The 13,648-nt window shown below is 36.2% G+C and overlaps 1 protein-coding gene across 1 annotated transcript in view; it reads right to left on the reverse strand.

Moving 5' to 3' along the window:
- ift22 (intraflagellar transport 22 homolog (Chlamydomonas)) overlaps positions 1 to 10,006 on the reverse strand; it is a 37,433-nt gene extending 27,427 nt beyond the window's left edge. Inside the window, exons 1-3 of the mRNA XM_028807157.2 lie at positions 9,588 to 10,006; positions 6,880 to 6,962; positions 1,563 to 1,652 (exon numbers count right to left, since the gene is read on the reverse strand). Coding sequence (XP_028662990.1) covers positions 1,563 to 1,652; positions 6,880 to 6,962; positions 9,588 to 9,626 — 212 coding nt within the window. The 5' untranslated portion in view covers positions 9,627 to 10,006. The remainder of the gene's footprint in view (positions 1 to 1,562; positions 1,653 to 6,879; positions 6,963 to 9,587) is intronic.
- Positions 10,007 to 13,648: the final 3,642 nt, after the last annotated feature.

Here is a 13,648-nt window from a genome sequence, read left to right on the forward strand (position 1 = left end):
TACAATTCAATACACACATTAACATGACAGTAGAAATTACATACGCAAAAATGCATAACACTCATTGAAATGATGTGTTTTTAACAGGAGTTTGAAATTAATAATAGATTTTTCCTTGCGAAGGCTGAGAGGGAGAGAATTCCAAATTTTAGGGGCTATCACTCTGAAAGCTCTGCCACCCATAGTTATTAACCTGTATTTAGGTACCTTCTAATAGTAGTTTGCTTAGTATTTCTACTAAACTACTAAAGAACTACTTAAGAACATTTACTTCAGGTAGAATGTCGGGTGAGGGTTGGGTGATCTTTTGGTCTTGGAATCTCTGAAGATTTTTTTTTTGCCCAGCCATCTGACCACAGTTTCAGACTTCTCATTAGAGACTTGAAAACAAATCTATAAATTAGACCTGTACTTTCTCTATTACTTATACATCTGTGTTATGTTCATATGTATTGATTTATTCTTATATTTTATGTATGCAATTTATTATTAGTTCCTTTCCTTATCTATTATTAATTTTTTATTTTCTTGAAAGCTTTTTCTTTGAATTTCTTTAAAGCACTTTGAGCTACATTGTTTTGTTTGAAAACTTGGTCTAGAAATAAAACTGTTGTTGTTGTTGTTGCTGTAGCAAAAAAAAAATGAATAAGAGAGTCCCACAAACCTATGTATCACTTCAGGTTGTGAGAAGAAGCACTCAACTGCAGAATATTTGGCACACTTACTCTGTATATCCAATTCATTATAATAACTATTCATTCAAAATCTGTACTAACCCCTACTCTCTCTTCTGTTTCCTTTTCCGGTGTCCTGGTGGTGGTGGCGTGCGCCACCACCATCTACCCAAAGCACCATGATGTTCCAACAATGATGGATGGATTAAAAGCCAGAAGTCTGTATGACCAACAGCATCAAGTGACTCCGTGAAAAGCCCGAACTACAAAGAGGACTATTTCATTTATGTTAGGTAGAATGCCCAAAGGGGACTGGGCGGTCTCGTGGCCTGGAACCCCTACAGATTTTATTTTTTTCTCCAGCCTTCTGGAGTTTTTTTTTTGTTTTTCTGTCCACCCTGGCCATCGGACCTTACTCCTTTCTATGTTAATTAATGTTGTCTTATTTTAATTTCTTATTTTGTCTTTTATTTTTCTTCTCTTCATTATGTAAAGCACTTTGAGCTACTTTTTGTATGAAAATGTGCTATATAAATAAATGTTGTTGTTGTTGTTAATTTACCAGAAATGTGTGCCTTCGAATAGAATATAATTAGATGTTCGTCACTAAAACAAGTTAAACAGAATTAAATTAAAGCACAACGTATTGAAAGCTAAAGCATGCAGCACAGTTTTGCTTAAGGATAACAGACTCTTCAACCTGAACTGTTGTTACAGAGATGTTGCAGATACTATGCCAATTACCATATGAACCTTCTTAATAATTATAAAAATAAATCAAGAAATATAGCATTTCATTTGTATATTTTATACTCTAAATGAAAAATATTTTTACTGAACAACATGCATGACTACACTGAAGGAAACAAATTACATAGCAGTTCTTACGCAGAATCTCCACCACAGTCCCACATCTCCACCTCACAGCCTATGTTCTTGCCACTACCATTGCTACACTGGCATTCAAACTCCAAAATCCTGCAAGAAAAAAATATAAATTACATTAGTTGAAAAAAAAAAAAAAGGTAACTCCAACATGACACATTGCAAGCCAGTAAACATGTTTCACAGCATTCGGGTTTCATGGATTAGTTCATTCTTTTAATTGGGCTATTACAGCTCTTACTTTGAGAACAAATGTAGAATAATTGAAGGGGTAACCACTTCACTAACTACAGGATAGCAAACTTCCGGGATAAGCATCAGCCACATGTAACCCCGAAGTGTTTAGCTGGGATAGAAAATGAATGGATAATACATTAACAGCAAAGACATTCCATCATTTAACATTTCCTGGGTCTTTGTGGGTGGTGAGGCTAAGGAATTTAGCTTAGATACAGATGGGTAAATAAGTCTCAGCGAATATTCTGTTTCCACAGCTGAACTTTTCAAACCCATGTTTTGCTGTGATAGATTTTATAACCAGTCAGGAACCTGGGAAAGTTACACCAAAAAGAAGTAGAATCTATTAGAACAAATTGGACACATTTGCCTTAAAATCCTTGGAGACAATGACTTAAGTAGAAAGAAAGACACTGAGATTGCCCAAAAATAGGTAGATCAGAACATCCTAAGGCTGGGAACCTCTCAACATGAGACACCTCTTACTTATGTCAAGGGTAATAAGGCAGTCTTTCAGACTGATGTTATTCTGCACTTTAGCAGGTGACTTCCACCCAACAGGTTCTATGGGTAAAGGAGAGACTGAACCCAAAGAAATAATGAGCTGATTAAGTTATTTTTCACAGAAAATGCCACCCACTACTAAAGAATCAGACAGCAGTCAAACTTGGCCAAAGGAATATTTATGCTGAACTTTGTAATAATGTCTGCTGCATCTACATACTGTACAACTGATTACTGGTAACTAACCACAAGTCATTCTTACTATTTAATAATTAAAGCAATTAACTTTTCTGTGCATTGTTTGCAATAGTATGGAAAGTTGTTCAATGAGCTTATTGAAAAAAATCTGCATAGAGTCAGTTAATTACTTAATCTCCTCCATACTCCTGTTGCTTTTTGATAAGCATTTTTTCTTTCTGAAAACATATTTTAGCTCAAAAAGAAAAAAAAAAACAATATTTCCGTAACAGTCCAATTTGGCCATAGATGACAGCAAGTGGAATATTTAGAAAGCAAGTCAAATTAAATTATATGGACAAAGTTAAGAAATTCAACTGCATTATGTCTATGAACAAATCAGACTCAGAGCCTACATGAAGGCCATTTTCAGGAAAAATTTGTCATGTCTATTAAGATTTAACAAAGCCTAATAATAGTGCTATCTTTAACCTGAATGATTTCTACAATTATGTTCATTAGACACTACATTCAAGAAATGACTGGCTTAGTTCAGTTGTGTTCTGCTTATATTTGGTTAGTGTGGTGTGTAATAATTATCCCTATTTTTATGGATAAATGTGTGGACTTTGGTGCTTTGAAGCTCCCTGGTCTAAGAATCTTAGAACTTTAATGAAAGAGAGAAACATTACCTAGTAGTATACATCAATGTCTCTCCAGGATTTTAGGAAGAAATACAGTATGACATGGAATACCGTATACAGCATAGCGCAAATCAGGAAGAACACAGAGTTATCAAAGGTGGGCAACTACCATTGCAGGATACACAGTATAATATGGAGGTACCTTAGATTTCACACAAAATGAAATGTTCATTTATTAGGGGGTTCTATATATCCGTATTCCGTGTATATGATCTTTTGTTTCTGTACCTATTTTCTTCCTTCCACTGCATTAGCATTAACTGCATCTGGGTCTGTTAAATTATATTGTTCAGACTAGCCAGTTAATTGTGGCCTATGATTCTGCCAAAACAGTATTAAAAAAATAGGAAATTGAATTTCTCCCTAATATCTGTTTTAACTGTACTTGCCTGTGAAGGTATGCTGTGTTTTATGAAATTGTTGCTGAATTCATTCTTTGCTATAGCAGCTCCTGCTTTGGCTTGGCACAGGGCTGAAAAAACATTCCACAATTTGCACAACATGAAGATGGCACATAGCAGCAGTCTACTAAAATATTTACTGCTTGTTTTATGTTTGCTTTCACAAAAACCTATTGTAGCCCAGCAGATGGTCTTTCAGTACAGCTGTTCACAGATGACTCTTAAGACTCCTCAAGAGAGGTACTTGGAACTCTGATTGTAATACAGGAGACCAACAAATTAAAGCATTGCTCACCATCAAGAATGTGTGCACTAATTTTCCTTTCCTTTCTTAGATTTTAGAGATCTCCGCAATCATATGAAAATTACATGTCCTTAGATAGATGGCGTGAACAATTGTTTGACATGTTTCACCTGCCTTCTCCACTCTCTGGGACTCTAAACTGAGTTATGCACAGTGCCTTTACCGTCTTCCTAATTCACAATGCTCAGTCCTTGTACCTTTATGTTGTTCCTGGTTTTTGTTTCAATTACTTACAGTGAGGCTAATTTTTGCTTTCAGTTTGAATTAGATTAATGTAACCTTTCTGATTTCCAAGATTTTATTTTTATTGTTTCTATACACAGCACTGTTTGCTTTATCATTAGCCAGAGCGATACTTAAGCAGATAAGGTAATTACTTTAGTTCCACGCATTCTTCTACCATAATCAGCTACCAAAATTATTAAACCATTTATGTAGTTTACATTGCACATTCCTGGTGCTATGCATTAAACATCCATGAAAACAATAATATAACATAGCATTCTTAAACCTGTTTAATCTAATTCAGGGTCACAGAGGGCTGAAGCCTATTCCTGGAGTACCAGTCCATCATGAGCCTCACTCCTGCACACACCCACATGGGGCCAATTTAGAATCACTAATCCGCCTAATCTGGACATCTTTGGAATGTGGGAGGAAACGTAGAGAAAATGGACGAAAACAGACCTTGGGATAATGTGCAAGCTTTACACAGACAGCAACCAGGCACAGAATCTGTGAGGCAGCAATACCATGCCACTGACCATAATGATCATTGGATTATTTCTAAAACAGCACCTCTTTTGTAAATGTATACCTTGTCACACACGTGTGCATGGGAGGCAGCTAAAGGGCTTGAGTAAGGGCAGTTCCGACTCATACCGGGATGTGGCAGAGTGCACTGACTCTTTTTCTCCCTTTCCTGTAAACCATTCACAGGAGATTCCACCTGGCCCTCTTGACATCACTTCTGGGACCGAGCCTATGGAAGAAGACCTTGCTGACTCCGGCCCCTGTGATGTCACGTCCGGGCTCGAACCTATGGCTGAAGACCTTCATGAGGCCAACCCCTTTGATCTCACTTCCTGTCTTCCCCTTTAAAAGCCTCCACCTTTTCCCTATTTCCTCAGTTCTGTTTTGGACTTGGTTTTGTGTACATCAGTGCTGTGTAACGTACTCACGACTTTGCAGCCAGGATACCAATTATGCGGGTGGCTGCCCCAAACCTTGCTATGGCTCTTTGTGGCTTTTGTGACAACGTATACTGTAAATACAATGTTTAACCCACTTAATCCATTTCAGAATCACAGGGGGACACAGCCTAACCTACAAACACATAATGTGAGGAAAGAATCATGCTGCACAGGGTGCCAGCTCATCACTGAGCACACACTCACATGCACCCATATTGGGATCAAAATACAGTCACCAGACTACCTGCAGCACACGTCTTTGGGTGACTATGACCCCAGGATCTGTGAGGTAGTAGCACTAACTATTCCACCACCATGCCTCACTGCTTCGTTTTAAATCATCCTGCTAAACACCTGTTTCACTAGTTAGGGACTGCCCAGGGTAATAAGGATTAATGGCAGAAAAGTTGCTACCGAGCTCAATTAAGGGCAAGCAACAGATGCTTTAGTTATTCCATTACCATGACTTGATGCTTAACAGCAGGAAAAGGTTATAGAGGTCAGCAGGACCAGACTAAAGGGGTTATCTGAGCTCTCTGAGTTACAAATACTTAACAATGATACAAATAGTCAATTATAAATAACACCCTTACATTTTACACAGAGATACACTGTAAATTACATTTAATACTGAACACACAACAGCAAATGAAATTAAGATACTTTGCTTAAAACTGCAAAAGGTGACTACAGTCAGCATATATGCCTTATTACCAGGTGTGTCAAACGTCTGATGTTACTGAAATGTATTTTTAAATTCTGCGGCTTGCCCGTACTCTTATTCTGCCTATAAGACATTTCTATTATTAATATTTTCCCCAAGTGCTTCAGTTACAATTTTTTTTTTTTTTTGCACTTTGGTATATAGTGTTGTAGTGCCTTTTAAGTTTGGTCCCAAGAGTAATTCTGGGGTCACTTCCACTCATATTTGAACTACATCTGGGCCAGTGTCAGCTGTATTAAACTCCTAGTGTCATCTTTCCAAAGCTCTCCTGGCGGTCTTAAGTATTCCTGCAATCCTCTTTACTAATTTAAAATAAACAGGTTAGGGAATGTGTGATTACTTGTCCTGCATTTCCCAGTGTCCTTCTATTATTACTTTGGGGAATTTGTTCATTCTGGACTCTTTTTTCTGTCCCTACCCTGTGTTTTATGCCACTTCAAGCTCTGACCACCAGTACTTTAACTTTTACATCTGCCCATTGCAATAATTGGCTTCTAGTTAACAAATCTGACGTAACAAAAACATGTAGGCACTGCAGCCATACAGAAATTAAATGTGACACACCACGCCTGCATTATATTGAGTGTATATTTTATTACTCAAGTGTTTTTTTTCTGTTTCATCTATCAATCCATTTTACTCACTTCTCCAAATCAAGGAGGGAGGGTACTGAAACCTATAAAACCATCAACTACAAAAAGATCAGAATTTGCTGAGACAGAAATCCAGTCTGTCACAGAGCACACACAAACAGAATATTTCTTAAGCAGAAACCACCATCACAATATATCTTAAGATACTGTATATTGCAGGAGGAAATTGGAGTACATGAGAGAAAGTCACAAAAACATGGAGAACACTGAAATCATTCATCAAGAATCCATGACATAATAGTAATACCTACTAAAAGTACAGTGTCATACGATTTTTCTCTTATTCATTTGTACCTCCATTCACAAAAGATATAACAATGCATACAAATTCTTTCCTTCATTACCTTTAAACATTAGTACTACTCCCACAAAAATAATTTATCAGTTACCCTTTCCCCAATCAAAAAACAAAAATATCCTTACCTAACACCTTGTGTTGGACTGTATTCTCCTCCAACTGTTTTGATGGCATCTGATAGAAAATTTGCCAAAACTGTTTTACCACTCTGTTGCAAAACAGAGAACATGTTACATATGAGCCCATGTAGTTTCTTACGAGTCTAGTAAATGAATTAATTTAAGCAGTAGGAGCTTTAATATTATAAAATAATTGTTAATTTATTGTATAAATGTATACTATTTTTTATGACAAAACCAGATAATCAATTTCCCCTACATAACAGTAATTTATCTTGAATCTTCAACTTTCATGAAAGTAGGAAACTCCAATACATTGAGCCTCCTTGACAATATCTGTGATGTGTTTTTACTATTTAATATAATATCAGAATTCCAAATATTATAACTAAGAAATTGAACAGCTAACACACTTTCATGAGATTAAAGTTGTTACTCCAAATGTTTTTGCTACATAAAAGTATGCATCAGGATTATTAAGAATGAAATTGTTAATATCCGAGTAATGCTTTCTCAGAAATTAACATGAAAGTTTAGGATTTCACTTAACATTAATCCAGGACTTTGTATCCTGTGTTTATGCAGAACTGAAAATTCACAAAATATTAGGATATTTTACATAATTAGATACAAATTTGCATACATATTGGAGTAAAAAGCCAAAAGCTACATAAATATGTTTTAATTAATAAGATTAATAACACAATTAAAAACATGCAAAGTTAAATTGGACTTCAACTTATCATTTTGCATTGTGTTTCAGGCCATAAAACCAAAGAAATTTACAAAACTGATTTTGTATCTGCTTTGTGTAAATACTGTAGGTGTGTGGACACTATCTGCTCTTACCAAATTGTAAAAATATTATTACAGGCACCAGTTTTCAACTTTGCCTATCTAATGGCAAATAAAATATTATGTGTTAATAAATGTCCAGGCTAATTTTTCTTATTGTATTTTCTCTCTCTAACTGTGCTGCAATAGAGTGGTTAATAAATCTACTTAACCTGTCTGGAAAGGCAAAGGATGCTGTAGCTTATGGCAGTGCCTGAGTACATCAGAGAAATTGTATGTAGTATGTATTTTCATAGAACAGTTTTATTTGAGAATTTAGCAACATAATAATTCTTAATTTGAACAGACTATCTTGTCTGGTACCAACACAATGTCAAATAATTATTGATAAACTATTAACTCTTTCCTGCATATTAGCTCTGAACTTTTTCTACACATGTAGATCACTGGAGAAAGATAAAGGTCTGATTTTAATTTGTAAAAACAAAAGCCACAAATAATGCAGCTATGTGGTGTGAGGGATTATATCAGTGTTGTTGGGTGGCAATGAGTCACTTAGAACCTGCCAGGCAATGGTAGACAACACTCAAGTACAGACACACACTGGACCAGTTTAGACTAGCCAGTTAACCTAATTCGAGATGTGTAAAGAAAAACCAATAGTAAAATCTGTTAGGGAAGAATGTACAAACTGCAATCTTAATTATATATGAAATTGTACAACTATAGTAAATGGCTACTTCTTTGGTCTTAAAAATTCACTACATGTCTGCTTTCATAGTAAAGAGTGTTTAATGTTATGGTCATTATTGACATTTGGTGAAAATTTAAACAAAATCCACATTTTATGTTATCTAAAACTAGAAAAATTAAGTTTTCTTTGAAAACAACAAAAGAGTTTTACTGCTTTTTTTTCAAAAGTGGGCAAGAATGTATTCCTTTTTTTTTTAATTAGTCTGGCAGGGTCTTGCCTTTGATTCTGCTTTACTTCCACAGTGTGTTTAATCAGTATTAGGAACTGCTTTATCATGGAGCTTTTACAAATAGCACTCTGAACTGGGTATGGGTGATATTTTATGAATTAATATATTTTAACTCTATTTGAATTTTTTTTATTGAACTGTGTTTTATATATTGTATTATGATGTTTATAGGCTGATGTGTATGATTCCTTTGGTTGTATCTCTTTTATTGTTATGCATATATTTTGAAGCTAAAAAATTTTTAAAGAGTAATTTACCAAAACTCCAAATGCTTAGTAATGATTTTTACTTTAAAATAATTGTTGTTTTCAGTTTTTTCTTCTATCTAATGATCGTCAATCCAATTCCTCCATGTCCATGATAATTTGGGCCTTTGGTAAGCAACCGTGGACAATGTGCCAGCTAATCACAGTGCACAATCACTAACAAGGGGGCAATTTAGAGTCACCAGTTAACATGGCACACAACTCTCAGGAATATGATAAGCACACCCGCAAAAACATGGGGCGAATACGCCAACTCTACACTCTTACTGGACACAGATAACAAGTTGCCTGAGGGCAGAAACACTGTAAACTTACCCGGAGTTGTGCCTGTTTGCTTATTTACGAATTCGTATACTGAAATACATCAAGCAGATTCGGAAATGGACTGATGGTCTTATATTAATTCCATCCATCATCTATGAATTTTCCAAACCTGCTTATCCAGAGCTAAAACCAGGAGCATCTAAGAGCAAGCCTCGGGCAGAAGGCAGGAGTCAACCCCTGGACAGAGCGCAAGCCAAACGCGGAGGGAATTCCTTATCTGTCAAAACTATGCTATTCTGAATAAACAATAATCATTTTAGTTAACAAGGGTTTTCGTGTACCTGCATACGTTCGTGTATGACAATTTGCATTAAAATAAACTAAGACTGAAATTAATTATACTTACCTCACTGGGTCCAATCACAAGTATCTTCGCTTTAAACATTTTATAAACGGTATTCTGTCCAAGTTAAAGATTCTAACATCGAAGAGTTGAAATGAAAAAGGAATGGCAACTCACAAGAAAATGTAGCGTAGTCGCAAAAAAGTTAGGAATTACAAAATATGCCGCAAAAGTAAATTATATTGCGTTAGACGTCCTGTCAAATGAAAACTATCACATTAGTCTGCTAATACGCTTCAAACGCCACTATATTTTATTTGCTATCTTTCCACGATACAAATCTCCAGGAATCTATTACTCAAACCACTTTTTCCGTTTATTTTAGTTAATGCACCAGTTGCCCATCCTTAAGACGTTGTAGAAAAGTGAAAACCTCCGCGATAAGTCTTGCATTTCCAGTTAGGCTCCGTTTCCATGGAGAAGGTAAATGTAACGTTTAATTTAGAACAGCACTTTCAACCCAATTTTAGCCTTCTCGATCGGCTTTAGAATTTATTTATTTATTTATTTTGATACAATACTATAATAAAAGCCTGTAAATAGTTATGATTATGCGAAAATGACGAAGTTTCCTAATTTTCATGAATTTTCTATAGAATTGAAAATGCTCGAAAGTGTTACTACGAAGAAGCAGCGGGATGGAAGTATAGTAATGTGGATCCTTTGAAAGCAGTGTTACCAGATGTGCTTTGTTTTCGCCAAAATGGTCTATTTTTGAAAGGTGTGTGCGTTTTTTGGGGGGCTATTTTAAAGTGCACCTACACCCCCCAAACCCTCCGAAGCACCAAGGTTGGTCAACTCTGAACGAAATGTAAAACGTTGTATTGCGTTAATGGTTTCTAAACTTCAAAGTGGGGCTCTCTCCATCCCAATAATATCGCCCTGAAAACTCCCGGGGGACCTCCATACCCACTATCCTATAAAGTATTGCATATTACGTTCAACACAGAATATACGTCATTTTAAGGGCTGTTCTACAGTGTCATTAGGCGGGAATTTTTGTAGGACCTGGCAGCCTAGGTTGAAAGATCTAAAAAGTTTTAAAATGTAGTTAAATACTAAATAGTTGTTTTATGCCATTAAACCTTATTCATACTTATTTTGTAAAATAATGGCAGCGTTTCTAGTGTTTAACTGTTTACAAAAGCGCGAACTGCGGTCCAGATTGAATTATCCTTAGAAATGAGAGAATGTAATTAGTGTTTTTCTAGTGAATGCATGGAGTATGTTCTCTTTCTTACATTTTATTAGGTGTGTTGACATATACAGTGGCTATAAAAACTATTCACCCCCAGGGAAGTTTTCACATTTTGTTCTTGTATAACATTGAATCACAGTGGATGTAATTTAGCCTTTCTGACACTAATTACCGGAAAAGACTCTTTAATATCAGGGTGCTGTCACTATAATGCCAAAAGCACCTATTGTGATCGCTGTGTCTGTCTGCCACATGAAACACCTCGGCTACCAGTGGACCTTGAACTGATTTTGTTGAAATTTGACCCACATGTTCTTTAAGGAAATCTGATGCGGAAATGTAATTTTTGTTGAGATATCTCGCATCTGGAGTGCTGTCCAAAGTTTTCAAATTTCAGAATCTCCTTTTACAAAGCATAGGCAAATTTGCATACCAGTTGTCATCAACAGAGATGAATGCACAGGTTCAAATGAGATTTTGGAGTGCCAACCGGGTCACCCCATTTACTGAAATTATAAAGTCAAACAAAAGTAACAGGCCCACAATGGGGCTAGAAGAATCAAAAAGCAAGGTCAGCCATTGACTAGAGTAATAAAGATGTGTAGAGCGGACAGGCTTCAGGATTGGTGCTCTGTCTGGCAGGTTGCTCTTACTCAGAATGGCACATGGTAACATCTTCAATTGCAGTTTAGTTTACTGTTTCAAATTTACCTTGACAGAAAGGTCACTTCATCTTGTATATTTTACTCTTTAATCATCTTGTAGCTACTCAGCATGGCAAAACAAAACCTCAATACAAGTCAGTCAAATGTTGGGGAGATGGGCATGCAAGCCACACTTCTTGTACACCACTTCACTTCCCCTGCTGTTTGAAGTAAGTTAAGTGTAAAGTAAAAAACAAAAAAAGAAAAGAATGTTAGAGGAAAGTAAATAAGCGCAGTGAACAAACATGTACTTAGTATTTACATTACACTAAAAACAACCTCACAACTACATTATCTGTACAAAATAATTATTCAGTATTTTTCTGGCGCTATAATTTATCACCCAAGCTTCAGGCCTGCTCTCCATCATGGACCAAAGCAGCTAAAAATATCTTAAGAAATTCCAGCTACACTTAATCACAGACCCTCAACAACCATCAAATAGATATCAATTTTATGCTATTTTACATCACTTCAATTGAAATATGCTGTCTATGCAATTCTGGTCCTACTTTTAGGAGTAAAAAGTAAAAGGTTTCTAATTTAGGAAACTACTCCCAACTTCACTAGGATTAAGGAGAGTTAGCTGTTTTAACTCATTAGAAGCTAACAGAAGATGGTGCTAAGGCAGAGGTCGGCACACACAACCTGGGAATGGCTGAATGTTTTGGAAATGCCAGACAACAATAAACTTTTAAAAAGGTATCACTTTGACAGAAATGGAATAATATCAGGAACACATTTTGCACATTATGTGGTCGATTCTTCTATGCAGAGAAACCATGCACTGTCAGCTGAAACGTTACATATAAAATGCAGCTTTGTAATAGCGATGATCTAGGTACAGTATGTCACAATCAATCATTTCTCAAGTTTTGCACCAGACTTTGAAGACAGACAGGACTGGACGTGTGATTGGCCATGAAATGTCACACAGTCATGCTGAGCTCCTCTTTCCACAAAGGCTTATAACATTCATGTTTCACTATATAAGCCGTAGAAGGTTCAAGAAGGTAGGCAGAGACTCCCAGGAAATAAATAGAGTCTCACAGAAGATAAGAGGGGATCACAGACAGAGGCAGAGCACGGCACAGTGGAAGACAATTGGGACACTGGTAGAGAGAATGTGACTTCAGAAATAGCGCAAGAATAACTGTGGCTTGTTTCAGTAACATCTGAAAGTACAACTGTGGATCACCCATTCATCAATCCATTCTATAAACCTGCTTTATCCTGAGCAGGGTCACAAGAACGCTGAAGCCCTATCCCAGTAAGCATAGGACGCAAGGCAATAGCAATCCAATGGCACATTTATTGTCAAATAAACAGCCATGATTTCTGGCTTTACTCTTACTCAGTGTGTGTGTGTGTGTCTCTTGGTCCTTCCATCTTGGTGCTAGTTATAGTATCCTTCTTTATGTTGTTGCAAAGTAGCACAATATTCTGCCTTACTATGTTTTCTTTCTTATTCTACTACTACTACTTTGATTATTGTTATTATTATTACTATCATGGTGCAACCTTAGTATTACTATCAGAAAATTACAAAACATCATCATGATTTCCAATTTGCGGCTTGAGGTTTTGTAAAGTCATGATGTCATTCATCCCGCAACATGAACTCTTACTCCCAGCTAGGAGTAAGTGTAGGACACTTTGTAAATACTTCTTTTATGCTTCTCTTCGTTAGAATATTTCTTATCTTATTGTGACTTTTAGTCCAAATCCTAGGAGTAATTCTGAGACACTTGATAAATACAGGCTCAAGTGTGGCCTTTGGGTGCTGTGGTCCTCAAACCCAAAGAAATGGTAAACTAAAAAATATAAGGAAAAAAGGTTTTAATTACAACTAAATGCATTTATAAAGAAAGGTATGCTAGTTTGGAGGCATAAATACAACAAATTAGGCACCTAGGCAAAATACAAGGACTGTTCACACTTATCTCTTTATACACCTTCTATCTTCCTTCCTTCTTTCTTGTAAATCTCTTCCTCATCCTATTAGGTGAACTCATATCCATTCTCATTTACCCAATGTTATGTTCACTGGAGCAATGGCCACAGGCCTCTTTTAAGTCAGATCTCTGAAGACTCCTCATCTTCTAGTCATCTGAAACACTCAATAGACTCCTAACCCTACAAAACCCCTGGGGTCATCTACC

The sequence above is a fragment of the Erpetoichthys calabaricus genome, chromosome 8 (assembly GCF_900747795.2).
Source record: "Erpetoichthys calabaricus chromosome 8, fErpCal1.3, whole genome shotgun sequence".
Lineage (NCBI taxonomy): Eukaryota > Metazoa > Chordata > Cladistia > Polypteriformes > Polypteridae > Erpetoichthys > Erpetoichthys calabaricus.